Consider the following 18753-nt stretch of genomic DNA (forward strand, 5'->3'; position numbering starts at 1 on the left):
TAATAATTCCATTAGAAATACTGAAGATTACTTATAACAATAATATTCTGGAAAATAGGTATATTATTACAATAAATTATTTTTAGTTTATGAATGACAGATCATTAATTCACAGTCTATTGACAACGTGATTTTAGTGGGGAAAAAAGGCTGAAATGGATATTAATTCTGCAGATGAATATTTGCGTCTTGTATAACTGATATCGGTATGCGATAGCTTGTGTCCCGGTCATATTTCTTTAGTGTTTCAGTTAGGATTGCCTGATTACGTCGATCTGATCAAAATACATAATACATTATTGGTCTTCCAAATTTGCTCTGGTCATTGTTGTTAAAGGTGTAGGCTATTAGTAATTACTGGAAAATATAAATACAGTACACACATTTCAGTAGTGCTGTTATTATGCATATGGAGTTGCTGAAACTCAGTACTGATAACATTTTTCTACACATCAGCATTGTTGAAGATGAAAATTTCAAATTGTGTAAAAATGCGTACCGGATATACATTTCAATTACTAGTTTCAAATATTTTAGGAACGACAATGCCTTTAACTGGGAGTGTCATGTCTCGAGCAGATCTCTCTGAACGCGGCTAATGTGTTCTAACAGATGTGAATCAGAGAGTGGGATATTACCCCAATATCTCTCTTGCCCTAAGCATGCTAAGTAGTTGTCTCGGATAGTGAAAAAAACACGCCCGGGCAGTCAAACTTTTGTTCCATTGGTTAAATTGTCTTAGCGGAGGGAATACTTGATAGTCAATGGATCAATGGTGACATTTCGAGTTTGTTATTGTGAGTCTAGACTTGTTGCCAATGGTGCATTGTTCGTTGAGATATATTAGTGGACTCGATTGATAGAGCATTCTTCGAGCGGTTGCAACGAAATGAGATTGGGAAAACCATCATCCATTTCCGTGTCATTAGGAATTGGCTTAATCTAAATAGAAGAGAAACACATCCCTTATGTAGAGTGGCTTAGACAGGCCATCATAATTTCTATTTCTGAAAGTCAGAATTTATTGTTCATATGTGAATCGCTCTACTTATAACTTAAGTGCTCAACTTACTCGATCCCCCAACTAACTATTTTGAGCACTCGAGATTTTAAGTCGAGCGCTTGAGTTTTAGTCGAGTGCTTGTTATAACTCAAGCGTAAGTTATAAGTTGGGCGCCCAAGTTATAAGTCAAGCACTCAAGATAGAAAGTCTAGTTATAAAGTTATAAGTGGTCACGTTATTATGACTCAAGTAATTTAAAAGAATTTCAGACATTCAGAAATTTATCAAATGTGTTAATGTGATGACGTGGAATCCGGAAGTCTTGTAGATTATTATGTCACATTTATGTCCAATCATGTACTCATATTGTAGATTTTGGTAGTAAAAATGTGATGATCGTATGATTTATACTGGCTTCAAATTAAATTCATGCTCACCGTCACTGGCAGTCTACAACATGAAATGAAACACCGCCATTTGAAACTTGATACATTAAAAAAAGACAAGATTATCTCTACCAGAAGAAGTACGGACCCCATCAATAAAAGGTTGATTATAGACTATGGATTAAATGACGCAGGCTGTTCAAATTTGTGATTTAGAACAGACTTGACTCGTCTCACAAGACGCTAAACCGTGTGATGAATTATGTATAAAACTCTTGGATTAAAAGCTAAGAATCTGCCGACTCCTTTTAACCCTTTGGGCCTCCTCATCAAGATCTATCTTAAGCAAAGTGGGGTAAGTTTCCAGAAATTCCATTTACCTTTCAACTGAAATCTCTGAAAATTGTGTAAAGATTTTGGAAAAAATGATATTTTCACAATTTTTTTTGATAATTGATAATTGATAATTTCTTTTATCATAAAAAATGCTTTTCTTCAAAAGTAACTGGCAATATTGTTCCCATCTAGAGGTCTTATTTGTAAGATTCCTCCCTGAGTTACTTCACGTCAAAGTAATGTCAGCCTTGACTATTTCAATACACACAGGGTTCTATCTATCCAGCTGACACCCTCCAATCTACCGGGGTAATAATCTAGAGGCATGGTCAGTTTTCATGGCTTCAGATTGACCCTACCAGTCTTAGAAGCCTTGAAGACAATCAACTACTTTTTTCAAAGTGTCAAACAACAAAATTGGTTTCCGTGAAAAAGAACCATAAAATGCCAGTAGGTCTGGCATCTTTAAATGGCACGTTGAAATCAAAATCCAGGGAAAACTCGGCGTCCCTTGGCTCTCATGACATTGCTGAAGCTCCTCAGCAATGGTTAAGAGGTTGTCATGACATCTGATGTACTGGACTAGCTTTCTTACTTGTAAGTTGAATGTTGGTGGCGTAGGATGTGAGATGGATCCAGATTAGTCCCCTGAGACATGAGGATAATACCATCAGTATGGTATGCATTAGGGATGTCTTTCTGATAAAAGAGATCCTTCTGCAGCAGAAGCTGAGTGCCCTCTGCCACTGTTCCATCGTTCTAAGATAACAATATTTCTGATTACAGCCTTAATCTTTCAGAAGCAGAAGGCATTAGTGTCCTTGGCTGAGAGTGTATTCACCCCGGAAAAAGGGGATATATTCACCCCGGAAGAAGGGGATGTCATCTGTCGCTTACTGGTTTGGCAAAATTTATGAAAATACAAGAAAATGGTCATTTCATGAATTTATAGTTGAAACAAAAGAAGTTCCTTCTAGTGACACAGCTATCTGGTACACACTGAATGAAATAGCGAGTTGACCTTCAAAGTACTGCCATGACCATGTACATACTACACCATAAAAATGAAGCGTGGTTAACCAATAAATACATTTTTTTAAGGGCTCATAATTTCACTGAATGTGTAGAGGATGAATCTGACAACCGGATGGAAGATGTTGTATTTCTAAAACTACATCCATAAACTCATGATTAAGTGTACTTGTGAGACTTCGGTTGTTCAAAAGCAAGGGAGTTTTGTAGCCTGGGAGACCACAGGTGCAGTATCATGACCATAATGACATCAAGTTGGTTGCTCAAGAAAACTGAATGAATCGGTGCTCAATTTGCTCCAAGTTTACTTGGACAAAATGGTCTGTAGAACAGATTTAGAAAAGGTACAGCTGTTTGATTCTTGTCAAATATTTGATTGGGTTACCCTGTCCTTGTCCAAGTTGACCATGTGGACATTTGCAACTCGATTCATCATTTTTGGTAACGTAACCCATGTTGGAGTATGATAGATGCCTAATTGATGTCATGACGATGATTGCTGAAGTACATGATATTCGATAAAAATTAATTATTAACAGTTTCATCTGTCACTGAATATTAGTAGAAAAGTTATTAATCAAAATTGTGCATGCATTTCTGTTTCCTTAACTTCAAATTAGAAATGCTGCACAAATTTAAGGCAGGAAACTTTTATTAAGATATTATGGGAAATAGTAGGTTAACCACTTTGTTATAGCGCATTTTATAATGTTGCAACAGCTCAAAAATTCGGATCTCGTGTGACGTACGCACAGGTAAACACCATACAGGTAAACGCATTACATTATGCCATTATATCATAGATCGCCAAAAGGGCTTCATGATGCACTGGACCAAAATACCAGTATGTCGTAATGAAATGGTTAATATTGTAAAAACAAAACTGGGTGTTGTTTGTTTTTGTTTCAAGGTTTTAAATCAATAGCTAATTTAAACCTTGAAGCAATCCTTCTAACCGCATCAGGATATTGGAATCCTATACTAGCCAGTGGGCAGCAATGTGAAACCTAGCTTATAAACCATTTCATAATAATAAAAATAGGAAGAATAGCAAAATGGTTCAAAGGGGGTTGCTTTTGGCTCACCGTAGGGGAGTCTTTACAACACCGCTGTGTCCATCGGCATCGGCGTCTTTGTCAATATCCTGTTTGAAAACAGTGGCATGTGTCTTAAACGCTAGAGCTATGAACTTGAAACTTCCTACTCAGTACCCTCCAGGTCAGGTGACTTCTGTCAATGAATTTCGGTCTGATCTGATTCTTGACTTGGCCACCAGGGGGCCAGAAGTGGAAACCTAAAAAGTGCATTACCTGTCTTATGAGTGATTCGTTTTCGATAAAATTGTTATGGTAGGTTCTCCTAGCAAGGATACATCACATATACTGGTTTTTGATTTGACGTAATTTTCAAGGTCACAGAGGTCAAATGGCGTAAATTAGTCATTTAAGTGTGACTATGGCATGTTTCTTAACCGCTAAAGCTTTGAACTTAAAATTTGGTGCACATGACTCCCTACATCATGTCACCTCTGACACTGAATTGCATTCTGATCTGATTCTCAACTTGGCCACCAGGAGGCTAAAACTAAAAAAGGTAACAGGTGCATGGTAGTGACTTGTTTTCGATGATATTTTTATTGTAGGTACTCCAAGCAAGGATACATCACATGGACTTTGGTTTGACATCGACTTAGGTTTGACCTATATACTATACATGTAGCATGTTTCTTAACCAGGTTGAATTCCTGACCATCAAATATCTACATGGTGAGCACAATGGCCCCTGGCTGTTTCATAATTTGTTGAAGGTTTTTGTCGTTTAAAAGTTTTTGGAAACCTGGTGCTATAAGTCAATGCCAACAGGATTGGAACCAGATATGTGGCCCCTCTCTAGCAGAGATCAAACAAAAGTATGTCTGATCCAGCTTGGCTGTTCATTTTACTAGCAGCTTAGCAATGTCTGATCCTGCTCATCTTTGATACCTCCAATAGGTCAACTTCCCACATTTATAACAGGTAGTCAATGACTTGGCAATTGTCACGATGAATCCAGCTTGGCTCATTTTAGTGCCAATGTAGCCAACCTTTTATTAAACTATTATGGGGGGAATAATCAGGTTCTGACAAAACAACTTGAAGATGGAGATCCTTTCTTCTTGTATATTCCAAATTCTTAAAAATACAGCATTTATATAATGGATAGCTTCAGTCACAGATTGGCGAGTCCAAATCTGGTGTTCACAGGCTGGAGTCGAAGACCTGAATAACCGTATACAATCTTTGATTTACCATGAAAACTATAACAATACAAAATCACCAAGGAGACATAATACAAACTTTGACAAATTAAACATGTTTCTGATTGAAAGACTTATACTAATTACACTTGCCAATCAAGCGTCTCCAACTTGTCTGAACATACTTGATTAATAAAACAATGACCTTATAGTGAAAGAGTTAAACCCTCAGTAACCGTTGTTTTCAGAATTAGCTAACTAGTTTTGTGTTTTGACATGTTCGATATGTCATATATTCACCTTAAACATTATGAGAAATGATAACGTGTAAATTTATATTTTTGATGAAAAGTGCACCATAAAAAAACTACCAGAATTCTTACCAATCTCTATATGCCTCAAGCAGAGTATTATTTTAAATGCTTTTGAAAACAGTTCTTGTCAGCTGCAGGACCATTCTTTTTTTAGAAAAAGCCCATATAAACTGATGCAAATATTTAGTCCGTATCATATCTGTTGAAATATTTGTTGGTAGTTCATGTCTATTTAGGGGTTTTTATGGCGCTGAGGGCACCCTGTTTTTGTTTGGCAAAAGAGTTACGTTGTGTGATGAAGGCGTTGTGTGATGAAGGCGAAAGAATCCTTTATTTTATAAGATAGGGCGCCTTCTGTGACATCATTCTCCCATCCCTTTGAAGTCCTTCACTTGCATGTTTATCTAATGAAAACTGATGTCTACATCATTGGTCATTTCTGTCATCAGTGTATACTTGGTTGCTCATGTCTGAGATTTTGAACTTATCATTTCAAAAATGACACTTTTTCTGATTTAGATGTGTTTGGGATCATGGAAATGAGCTTTTGATTTAGGAATGTTTTGATCATGCTGTTTTCAATAAATCGCTGGATATGGCGTGAGGTAATCGATTTTGGTCACTGATATATCGTGATCTGTGATTTAGGACGTAATTGATCTGTTTGGTTGCTGAAATATGCTTTTGATTTAGGGATGTTTCGATGATGCTGTTTTTGATAAATCCTTGGATATGGCTGATTTAACTGGTTTGGTTGGGATCATGTCAACCAATAATATCTATGTGTGGACATAGTTTAGCCAAACAATTGGTGAGCACTTTGGTGTGAGAGAGCCGTATCATCTTCATGTCACTCTCTATGAAAGGCAGTTTCAATGTAGGTAAGATTTCGCCATCTAAAAACCTTATATTTTGAAATAGTGCGCTCAAAGATGGTCCTGAACGTGAAGTGACTGATCGAAATAATGCAATTTGCAAGTTGAGATTAGAGCAATTGCCACACTTTGTGTTGCCCTTGTTCTTGCTATAAAGGTTGTTTGGTGACCATATAAGATGGCTGTTTAACCACCCCCATTCAGCTGAACGAGGAAAGTAGCTCAACATAAACCACAAACTTGGCTCCATGGACAAACAGCATTTCCTTTATCAATACAGGGAAAAGTTTTATGATAAGAAGAAGAGATGCTATCAGTGGTTAGTCGAAAGGATGGCCCATTTGATTGGGATAAATCAGCAGTAGCTTAGTGTTTTGTCACAGATGTGAGAGATAACTACCTTTTTGTCAGCCATTAACCAAAGTATGGTTTGCTATCCGGCTACAGAACATGTTGATTCTGGATAAATTGGTCATTTGTGGCCCTCAATGACTTAGCTTACATTGAATACAATTTGTAGTGTTATGCCATAACGTCACAGATATCGCCTTCGTGGGGTCGACTGCATGGACACACCAAGGCACCCCCTCATAAACACCGATTTATGCCATCATAAACACTGATGAATTCTCTCATGCAGATAATTGATTCACTGAAGAGGCAATTAACATTAGCTAGCTGGAATGAATTCGATTGCAATAGATATAGAACTGATTTGATTGGTCAATTCCAAGGTACCTATTGGTAGTTGACCAATCGAGAAGCTGTTTATTTACAATAATGGCAATATACCTGCTTTTCTTGATGCTTGAGAGGAAGCGTTAAGTGATTCGACCGATTTTCGGTGATTTAAAAGAAATGTCATCAAGAGATCACTGGGAACGACATCATTTGTTTAATAAAGTACTCTCATTCCCATTATTAGTACATTGGGAGAGGTTTATCTTGCATTTGTGTATGCCACTCTTTGCACTGAATAAATGAAGATCTGTTTCTCAGTGGTTTAGTAGGAAATGCTGAAGCCAGTTTGCTCTCACATTGACCTCCAAAGATTTGCATCTTATCAAAATATACACCAGCTATGTTAATGGTAGTTTAAGGATGGTCTACGCAATACAGAAATCACCTACCATCAGAATCACTCAATTGATGTTAATAACTGCTTTTTACCCACAAAATCACAAGTGACTCTTAAGACCTCTGTTAGTCCGCATCATCCTTGTGAAAATGTAATATTGATTTTGACTGAGTAGGATTTACTCGGAAACATCGCTATTCAGTTTGTGAGCAATCGCCTCCATCAAGAATAACCTTTCAAATATCAGATTGGTTTAAACTTCAGGGTCTGATCATATCTCAATCCTGAGGCTGGTCCAACACACAAAGACTTAGTCCCTTTGTGTGAATGTAGTAGAGTCAAGCTGTTTCAAGGTATTATACGATCTATCGGACAAATATGTTGAAATATCTTGTTTTGGATCCCATTAATGATGTAAAGCCTTCCTACTCTCATCTTCAGTTTTCGTAGTCTAGAGCTGTAAAACTGTTCAGACGGTTGTCAATTGGTCATTGATTGTTGCTCTTAGATCAAAGGTCTGCATTGCCCTATTCGTATTCAGTCAGTGCCAGAATCATCAGTAACCAATTTGTCTCCATTCTGTAGTTGATAAGCATCTGATATATGCAAGGAATTCTAGTTGTTCTCATCATGGGTGGGATATTCCAATCTCTCTCCAAGCCAGCAACCCATTCTTACAGGCAAGGCTGCAATGCCAAGTACTGTGCAATGTGTGATATGGAGTGTTACAAGAGGCATTCCTTTCGGAAATCAGGGTTGTTGAGCTCTGAGTTTTGTCCGTGAAAGACTGAATTTTTGGATGCTGCTGACTTCACCCAAGTTTTTGGCAGAGAATTGGATTGTTTAAAATCTGAAGAAGTTGAAATGATTTGTATATGTATATCGGTATATGGATAGCCTCTTTCTATTTTCAGCACCAAATGTTCTAACTCTGCTTGTGATTACAGTGTTGTGTATTAAACCAAGTTTGTGAACATCGTTAGATCAATGCAGGCTTTGATTCTAACATTTTGGGTCCTTAGCTGGTGACACACTTGCAGGAAAATATCCCGTGCCCATGGCAGTATTTCTCTTCAGTGCTTTGCAAGTCATGAGGAATTCGAGCCCTTCTTTCTGCGACCCATTTTATAGGACAGATAAAGTGTTATTGAAAAAGACTTAGGAGAGAAACCCAATAAGTAGTCTTAGTACTTAATGAATGAGAGTTCTAATTATAGTTGGCACAAAACCAACAATAATTGAGATAATTAAATTTGCTCACGAGTTGAAGTGATCAATCAAAGTAATGAATACAGCAGTGGAGTTCTCATTTATTTATGGATAAATGTGGTATCAGAATTTATATCACATTAGCTTAATAAAGGTCAAAAAGAGAAGTCTATCAATGAAACCATTTTAATGAAAAGTCACTTGCTTTATCTTTCTCTATTCAAAAATAATGCCAATATTGATACTTTGCATGTTATGTAATGAAATAACTCTACGACTGACATGACTCAGTAGTTACGGTTTCTGCAACTTTAAAGTTTAAGTTTCAACTTTTAAGTTAAAGGTTTTCCCTAAATCAAACTTAAGCAGTGCTACCTGAAGACGACGAGAAGGGCTTGGAAACGGCATCCTTGGCTCTCTCCGAAAGCAATGCCGGGCCAGGGGGGACACTGCCCTCGCATGCCCCCCATTCTGGTTTCATTATCTGTCCCTGTTTCTACGCCTGTGGACATAGATCTACATTATTGGGCACCCATGGTGTTAATAGGCATACAGGACTGCAAATGAGAGAGGTATAGTTGTTGATGCCAATCGTTAACCCTTTGGGTTCCGGCTGCTTATGTAACCCCTGCGCCGAGGCTTTTTGAAGAAATTTAATTTTTTAAAAGTTTTTATACTAGTATGGCAAACATGTTGTAAATAGACCCTATAAACCATATATATTTGGCCTTTGGCTAGTGCTGCTAGATGCAGTAGGCCCTGAAGGTAAAACAGCATGATTACAATCACAGTCCAGCTCTGACCCCTAACACCCCCTGGCTACTAGTGGTAGACTACTTTCTGACCACCCCCAGACCCTCAGGGCACCTCCCTAGGGACACCCCACGGGACATTCCTTCACCGCTCACCCTCAAACCTAGTAATATATCATGCCTATGCAGGAAATCACAGCTGCTAGAACCACCCAGGCTACCATTTTTCACTTTTTGAATTTGGCGCCTGTGATCATGTGACACAATAAGAAAAACAGAGTTCCAGTCATCCACGCAAAAAGTCATCCCAGTGCTGCCATCTGAGAATTTTAACTGTACCTATATTTTAGAATTACCCGTGTGGCATACGACCATATGTGGAACGTCCAAATCAATGGGAATAACGATAAACCTTGGCACACTACAGACATGAAATGTGGACGTACGTCGAATGTCTAGGGCACATCAATTTCCAAAAAGTGGACGTACGTCGTACGTCTATTAGGCACCCAAAAGGTTAATGGGCTATGCAAATAAATTACATTCATCACATACTAATGAAATGCTCTCCTTTTATACAGGTACTGCCAGTGGGAGGCTTGTTTGTCAGAGTCAAGAATCGTGCTTGACCATCAACAAGTTTTCTTCTCACTCTTCTCTCTCACTGCTAAGTCACTAAAAAGTCAATGCTAAGCATGTTCAGGTCTTCAAAGTCTGTTGATTTCCTACCCTTATTTCGCTGCAGTTGTACCCAGAAGTTTGTGAGTTGCTCAAGCCCTATCCGGACCTCCTGCCCGACTTTGCCACGTTTCTTGCACCGGGGGAGGCACTGGAGTGTGGTTGTGCTACAGATGCTGAAGACTTTCATCGTGCAAGGGCATTCCTTCGTAAACTTGAGGTGAGTGAGAGCAAATAAACTAGTACTTCAAAGTATCTTATACATGTTCTTGCCTTGGTGAATTGAATATACATGAGTTAGAAGAACAAAATTAGAAATTGTGTAGCCAAATATGGGTTGTCCGGGTGTCTGCAGGCTAAATAAATTAGTTGGCAAAAAAGGGGGTTATGCACCACCCCAAAAATCTGCCACTGTCATTATGTGATTCAGCATTTGATTGATATCTTCTTCTGTTTATTTCAGGTGCATTTTCAAAAACATCCCAACTTCTTCCATAAGATAGTCAAGGCATTGGATACATGTCGGAATGGTGCTACAGAGAAGTTACATGATCTCCAGGAGATGATGAAATCGCTGCTCAGGGGCCAGCCACATCTTCTAGAGGAGTTCATGGCATTCTTCCCAGAGGACAAACCCCCTATGTCGTATGTATTCCACCATCATAGGGACCTCCCGACTTAGCTACCTTTTCTGTAGATAAAGATGGAGACACCAATTGACTGGGTTTATTCCCTCGGTGAAATTGAAACCAATAGAAATCAAGTATGAGAATGCAAACTTTGTGTTAAAGTGATTATCCCCCTGGCAAGCATTTTAGGCTACATCTATACGATCACTGCGAAAATAAATGTCTCTTCCTATTTCCTGCACACAAATACTTTTTAAAGTCACTCTCCGCCCGTCAACGTAAAAATATGCTTAGTTAACTTTATTTTGCTGAACCCATGCTTCTTCCATTCATGAATAGCTATTAGGTGAATTCCATAGTAATGACTGGTGTATAAATTTGAGACTTCAATCATTCTCGTGTTGATGCTGCCAACACGTGTAATATAAGGGTAAACAGTAATGTAACCTGTCAAGCAGCTGATTGTGATTTCAACCCGAAACATATATCTGTTAACCAAACATATAACGCCAAATCATGAAAATATCACTTCGGGTCAGTCATTATCTCGCATTATACGCGCCTAAGATGAGCCCATTCCAGCAATCCCTTCCCTGTTCTGCAATAATCTAGTTGGGGTTATTGCCTCCCAAGGAAATGATTATTTGCTCATTACCACTTAGCTCCTTAGTTTCGATGTGACCTCATATAAGACCATACTTGCCCTGATCCAAATTGAGGATAAGTAAACGATACAGATTCTTATATAACCATCCTACGACCTCCGCACAGGGGTGCTGCCTCAACTGTTGATTTTGCTGTTGTTGAGATGACGCTCCTTGCCGAAACCTGCAGACATTCTTGCAATAATCAAGAATCCAGGGGCCTGTTGTTCAAAGCCTGGTTAGTTTAGTGACCGCCACTAAACTTAGCAGAACCCCAATTAAACTTGCTTACTTAGTGGTTGCATAGCGGCAGCTGAGCCTAGTGGAGCAAACTTGGCAGCACACTGAGATGACGATGGTTCTAAAGAATTTTATGGCCAATCATGTTAGCCGAGTCAAAACTTTTGCAAAATTGTAGACGGTTTACACAATCAAATCATGGAAATTTACACGCCTACTTCTCATAGGGATCCAAAGTGTATCCTGGCGGTGATTGAGCGAACTGTATTTCGTCTCGCATGTTCACCTTACGGTCGGCTTTTTTGTGCGCTCTCAGGTAATTATCTCCGTTTTTTGCCTATTTCTCGCTATTTTAGATTTTCTATACAGCTATCCCGTTTCTAAGTTTGTGCTCGTCCTTTTGCCAAATTTAGAGTTCGGTAAGGGCTATTATAAAGCTATAGTGAAGGTTCCAAGTTTTAGGTTACTTGGCAGTTTGGTTATTTGGTATAGCGGCCATTTCGGTTTGGTCATGTATACAGAGGTATAGGAAATGCATAGGTAAATGCATTATGGAAATAGGTCTGCTAGGGCAGCAAAACATTAGGTTTTACATTATGTAACATATCGAGGGTTGGGTGCGCACATGCGCTTTCCCGTCAAGCTCGCCGCGTGATTCGTGTTACGTGACACGCCCTTTTGTGCACGCCGGAGATCCTTTGTTAACTGGCTTTTACACCTTTCAACTGGTTTTATAATCCCATTCATAATCTCTGGGCGTGAGTTTAAATTCAGGTCTGGTGGCAATCTTGTTTCACTCCCTTCTTGGCCGTGGCTAGATTGCTTCGCTCCTAGAAGTTTTCTGTCATGGCTTCCAATAACATATTATTGCGGAAAAGGCACTCATTAGTGGGCAGAGATTTGCTGCCCATTTTGAAGCTTCTCGCCCGTTTCAAGGACGACGACCTCCCGGACCCACTTGCTCGTATACGCCTCAACCGCCCTACCGAACAATTGGACGTCCCCGACATAGCAGTAGCCTTTCAGGAACTCACGGGTGAAGATGCGGTAGATTTTTTCAGAATGTCAGGTCGAGAAGATTCGGTAGGCAACTTCCGCCTGCTGCTACATTCGGCCATTGTGGTTGCGAACGAGTATGGACAGCCCGTTGGACAACAATTGCATGAAGACGAAGCACCAGTAGCCAAAGCCCCTCGCCTCGACCGTCAAGAACAGGATGAGGAAACCGCGCCGCGTTTACGGGAACGAATTCTAGAACTAGAAAAGAGAGAAAAGAACCGAAAGGCAGAACCGGTGGAGGCAGTCCTGAGGAAGGTGAGGAATTTATCCTTACAAGTAAAGCCCAACGTTACCCTCATCCTAGCCACTTTAGACGAACTAGTGGCGTGCGCCAAGGACCAAGATCACAAAGATTTGCACCTCTTTTACGAGCTCGGCAAACAAGCTGAACGTTTCAAAGATACTGTTGATATCCCCACTTTTTGTCTTTCCGCATTGGGTGGAGGCCAGTCTGACGTAATAATGAAAGCTTTAGCCAAGTGCAAAAAGGCCAAAAAGTTGGTAAAAAAGCCGCTTCGTTCCAGGTCACAGTCTCCACCGGTTACCTCTTCTGCCGTATCCTCATCCCCCCTTCAGCATGTTTACGCGCAGCCTCCCCCACCTCCCCAGCATCAGTTTGGCTTTGGTGGCTATGGTGCCGCTTACGGTCAGGGATATGGCGGGGGTTATGGGTACGGCAGAGGTAGAGGTCGCGGCAGGGGTTATGGCGGTTATGGTTATGCTAGAAATAACCCGGGCCCATGTAATTTTTGCGGTGAGGTTGGGCATTGGTACAAAGAATGTGAAAAGATGAAGTTGGCAAAGGCCCAATTTGACAACAAGAAATAGGTCTAAGGTAAAATAGTCCGGTACGCTAAGTGGTATAAGTGTATTGTTCAGAAAACTGTTAATAAGTAAAGCAATTTAGATTTTGAACATCTTCCTCTCTCTCAGCTCAAGGGATCTTACCCCTTGCGGACCTAGTTCGCGCGAGCTGTGAGTTAGGAGAAGTTCTCCCTTTGATAGTCTGATACGCCTGTAATGAGATGTTTCTACATTTTATTTTGGTTCTTGCAGGAATCCCCCCCCCCTACTATCTCACTGGGGCACTTTAAGCCAGAGATTCCAGAATGGGAATATGCGGTGAAATTTAATCCAATTGCTGCCGAAAAGGTCAAGAGGTTACAGGCGTCTTGGACTACCATTGGGGAAACTTCTCCTGACTTCACAGCTCAACAATTCAAACTCAATCAGGTTGTAAATGATGTATTACTTCTACAAAAAACTCCGGTGCCTTTGGACACTTTGCCTTTAAGGGACCCTGAACACTTTGTCGCTGGACAATTGCATCAAAATATTGAACTTTGGAGTTCCATAATGAACGATTTCCCAGAGAGCGAGATGGTTCACACTTGGTTGGAAAAAGGGGTTGACGTGCATTCTTTCTTTAGGCCATTTAAGGGTGAATTCAAGGGTCAGAAATACAATTCAAACGAACCCCCAGTTAGTTTTTTTTCCTAACTCTGTCCATTGTCAGAAACAAGCTGCTTTTATTTCCGAAACCTTGAATGATAGAATCAAAGCAGGTTCAGTCAGAGTTTGGGGTAAAGTTGGGGAGTGTCCGCCCCCTAAAGTAGTCATGCCCTTGGTAGTTGAACCTTCAAAGCCGAGATTATGCAATGACCAGAGATTCCTTAACCTGTGGATTAAGGATTCTCCCTTCACATTAGATACATTGAAAGAAGTACCGCGATTGGTACACAAAGATGCTCTCATGTTTGCCACTGATGAGAAATCGGGGTATGACCATATTAAATTATCGCAAACTTCGCAAACGTATTTTGGCATGGAATGGGCAGGTTGGTACCTAGTTTGTACGACGCTTCCGTTCGGATGGAAATCATCGGCTTATGTTTATCAAACTGTAGGCTATGCAGCTACAACCTTCTTAAGACATTTGGGGATCCCAACCATCCAGTATATTGACGACAGATTCTACGTGGTCCCTAAGAATATTGACGCGTCAAGCATTCCTTTGCTTTGGGTCTTTTTGGTATTATATATCCTTACAGAACTAGGTTACACGTTCTCCTTGCCAAAATGTGTTTTGCAACCTATGATGGCGCTCAAGTCCTTAGGGTTTCTAGTAGATTCTAGCAGGCAGGCGTTTCTTCTGCCATCTGATAAGAAACAGAAGTTTAAGGTTTTGCGCGAGGAAATTCTTCGTCAGCCCTTCGTCAGCCTTAAAACGCTACAAAGATTCGCGGGTAAATGCATTTCTATGATGTTGGTTTTTCCGGCCGCAAAACTATTTACGAGAGAGTTGTTTAGCGCAATAGCCAAAGCTTCGAAAAACAGTAAAACCATCCCAATCTCTGGCCCCCTACGGGACGAGATACAATTCTGGGCATTTTTGGATGATTGGCATGGGTATTTTTCTTGGAGACCAGAAAAACATTTACATTACGCTCTGGCTACTGATGCTTCGGGATATCGCTATGGCGCGGTCACTCTATCAGGGCCACAGGTTGGTCATACTTTAGGTGATTATTGGGCTGCAGATGATATAAGGCCGATTCATGTCAAAGAGGCCGACGCCCTCTATTCTTCCCTCTTAGCATTGAGTACAAATATAAAAGACCACCGGGTAGACGTTAAAGTAGATAACACAAGCCTAGTTTCGTCGTGGAATAACAAGGGTTGCAAGGACAACGCCTTAAATGAAATGCTCATAAAATTGTTTCATCTTACTCAGCAATTAAATATTGATTTACGTTTGCAGTACATTTCTTCGGCAGAAAATCCAGCAGATGCTCCTTCTAGGGCGATTTCAGCTCAGGACACTATGTTGGCAAGTGAAAAATGGTTCCAATTGGAGTTACTCTATGGCCCGCACGGAGTAGACCTCATGGCATGTGACTCAAATGCAATGCGTTCAATACAGGGCGATGTTTTGAGACATTTTACCCTGCACCCTTCACCTCTGTCAGCGGGTCAAAATGTTTTCGCCCAGGAAATAGCTAAGGAGCTAAATCCTTACGTTTTCCCACCTATCGCTGTCATTCTACCCCTTATTCAGTTTTTGATCCAGCAGGAAATCCCAGTTTGCACGCTTGTGCTACCCATGACGTCACCCGCGCCAATATGGTGGCCACTATTAAAGCCCAGGATAATTTCACAGGTTTGCCTTGGGGTTAAAGGAGAAAAGGGCGTAGTATATTATCCCTCCAAGCAGGGGTTCATCAGAGATAACGTCGGTTTGAGATGGCCATTAATGGCTTTTCGAATTAGCTGCACATCATAATGTGCGATATCCTTCGAATATACTCTGTGGATGACGCTTTAATCTTGATTATTTCAGAAAATCAGCGTTGACATGGGGGCAATTGACAAGCGGCTCCAGGAGTTGGATAAGGCGGCTTCCGCAACCCCCCTTATGAAGAAAAGGCAATCCCTAAAAAACGAGCTGTTGCAATTTTTGGCACAACTGCCTAAGAGGCCAACCCTGGAACGGGTTTCTCCAAAAGATCTAACACGATTTTTAGTATGGAAAGACAAAGCCGGTAGGACACAGATCCATAATGCTTCCTGTATATTCCTCGGGCATCATGGTAAATTCCACTGTGGGTGTCCTACCCGTCTTGCCTTCGGTACGTTAGAAGGATTAGTCCGGTCCCTGAAATCCATTATTTCTGAAGAAACCGACAGGGGCAGCACGTGGGATATTTTCTCCGGGGTTGGGAATCCGGCTGATTCACCTCCTGTGAAATCGTATTTGAAGTGTGTCAAACGAGAGCAAGGTTTCTCGCACGTAGTTGCCAAGCAGGCAAAACCCTTGTTCATGGATAAGCTTCAAGCTATTTCAAAATATATCGATAACCAGATTAAAAGACCAGATCTATCCCTTAGGGAGCAATTCGTTTTGTCCAGAGACCAAGCTTTTCTCAAGATGCAGTTCTTTGCCGGGGATAGGGCGAGTGATTTGGGAATTTTAAAAACACAGGAAGTTAAACGCTTACCCGATGGATCAGGTCTTGTAATCTCTCATTCCCATGGGAAATCGTTTTCGGTAAACAAAGTGAATACCTTCATTGTTAAAGAATGTCCAAATCATCTTATTTGCCCGGTAAAGGGAGTTCAGCAGTATATCTCCAAGGCACAAACCTGGGGGGTGGATCTTACGGTCGGATATTTATTCCGTCCAGTCTCAGAAGCCGGTGTAGTGTTGGATGCGCCTATTTCGTACAGTGCAATTTACGATAGATTAAAGATTTATCTAAATACATTGGGGATCAACCAGGGTGAGACCCCTCACGGCTTAAGAGCCGGCTGCTCCATTACTTTGCTTCTGTCGGGGGCAGCTTCAAGCCCGGCGGAAGTAATGTCTCATGTTGGTTGGTTCACAGAGGCATCAGCAGAGTACTACAGTCGGTCAGATATTTTGGTAAAAGCGGCTAATGTGTCCGAAGCCCTGGCTGACAGTTCTCGTCGGCCAGAAGCGGTTAAAACACTTTACAGTAAGTTTGGCGATGTTGATAATTTCCCAGCAGCGTTCCCTTGAGCAGATTTCGATGTATATTTTTTTGCATTTTCGTATTGTAATTATTGCATGATTGTGTTGGTTAGAGTGTGGCCTCGCCTTTTCGCTACATGCATCATCATACTAAAACCATACCGTGTAATCTTCTGTGGAATTTAAAATACAGTGTTGAGTTCTTATAATAAAGCAATGTTAGAATTTAAGTTACAATTTCTCGTTACCTCATTTTCGAATTCCGGACTAATTAGTCCCTAATTAATAATTAATTATGGCGGATTAATTAGTTAATTTTGTTTAAGTATTGGGAAAGGAGTTATGAAGTAGGGCATGTTTCTCCGGGATGGTTGAGAGCCCGGGCGTGCGCGCCTGTACATTTTCATACCCCAACACTTAAATGTGAAGATCATACACAAGCCTGGAGACACTTTGGGTATGTGCAGATCCAAAGTGTATCCTGGCGGTGATTGAGCGAACTGTATTTCGTCTCGCATGGACACCCAGAAGGAAGACAGTTTGGCGTGTACAGGTTAATGTAAACCCTGTGTACGATGGCAGGCTCTGGAGCCACTGCAGTGGATTGGCTTTCCCCTCCCTCCCCGCCCTAGTATCCGGATTGCTTTAGAGCCGTGTATGTATCTTCGCGCCATTACATTTTCACACCCCAACACTTAAATGTGAAGATCATACACAAGCCTGGAGACACTTTGGGTATGTGCAAAACATGTGATAAATTAAATCCTAATCTGACACATGTTAGACACATCTATTCTGAATCAAAAACATTTCAAATCTCTAAGTGAAATAATACTTGAACAGGCCTTGGCAGATCTGTGGCAGTTCATTTAAGTATGTACTATCAGCTTTGCCCATGGTACCACCAAACAGTTAATCCTACACAGAGCCCTACAACAGCATTGTGTATAACTGCATTTCTATTTTTCTGGACCATCAGTCATTATGGAGTACACCCCTTTAAGGAGAAATAACTGCTTATTGTTATTGTTTTGCCCCTGAAATAACGACAAGATGACAATGATTGGCAATGTAGTGTTTGTCTTGGTCATACACTCTAGCAAGTGTATTGGCTTCCAGTTGTCTCAATTCTTGTCTCCTCAGTCAGACATGTCAGACATTCTCCCAGTAGGCTTGTAAAATGAGAAGTGTTTTGCCCCAAACGACAACAAAAATCTAAGGTCTGCTTCCAAAACCTTATTTTAAAAAAATGAAATTAACGATATGTCACTCATGTCTCGCTCTTGAGTGATATGTCCAAAACAAGGAGCTTGTGAACAAGTATTTTGTGTTTTATTGGCAGGCAGGTGTGCTTCAAAACAGATACATTCCTGTTCAAGCTCAATTCCCCGGAGGGATGCGGGCACTCCAGCAACCTCACAGGGCTGAACTTGACGACGTTCACATCGTTATCTATACCAGTTCGGTACCCATTTACTGCTTTGTGGAGCAAAGCAAGAAGGGTTTTAAGTGCCTTGCTCAAGGACATAAAGATAAAACAGCCATAATCCTTTCAGAACCTAACCCACAACCTCCTGTTCATGAGCCTGAGGCTCTAACCACTATGCCACTGATCTCCCTCTGACTGGATCTCAGAGGTGACACAGGGAGGCACTGATATCAATTTTAAACATCTGCCTTACCACCGTGGCACTCTGACAACTCTTATGATACAGCGACAAAATGTTGAGTAGCTTTATCACGAGAGAATCCTGTTGGGAAAGTGTCCTGTTCACATTTCATGTAACAGG

At 40.7% G+C, this 18753-nt stretch overlaps 1 protein-coding gene across 1 annotated transcript in view; it reads left to right on the forward strand.

Moving 5' to 3' along the window:
• LOC135482637 (GON-4-like protein) overlaps positions 1 to 18753 on the forward strand; it is an 85246-nt gene that overhangs the window by 51527 nt on the left and 14966 nt on the right. Inside the window, exons 22-23 of the mRNA XM_064762864.1 lie at positions 9967 to 10119; positions 10363 to 10544. Coding sequence (XP_064618934.1) covers positions 9967 to 10119; positions 10363 to 10544 — 335 coding nt within the window. The remainder of the gene's footprint in view (positions 1 to 9966; positions 10120 to 10362; positions 10545 to 18753) is intronic.

This window comes from Lineus longissimus, chromosome 2 (assembly GCF_910592395.1).
Source record: "Lineus longissimus chromosome 2, tnLinLong1.2, whole genome shotgun sequence".
In the NCBI taxonomy this organism is placed as follows: Eukaryota; Metazoa; Nemertea; class Pilidiophora; order Heteronemertea; family Lineidae; genus Lineus; species Lineus longissimus.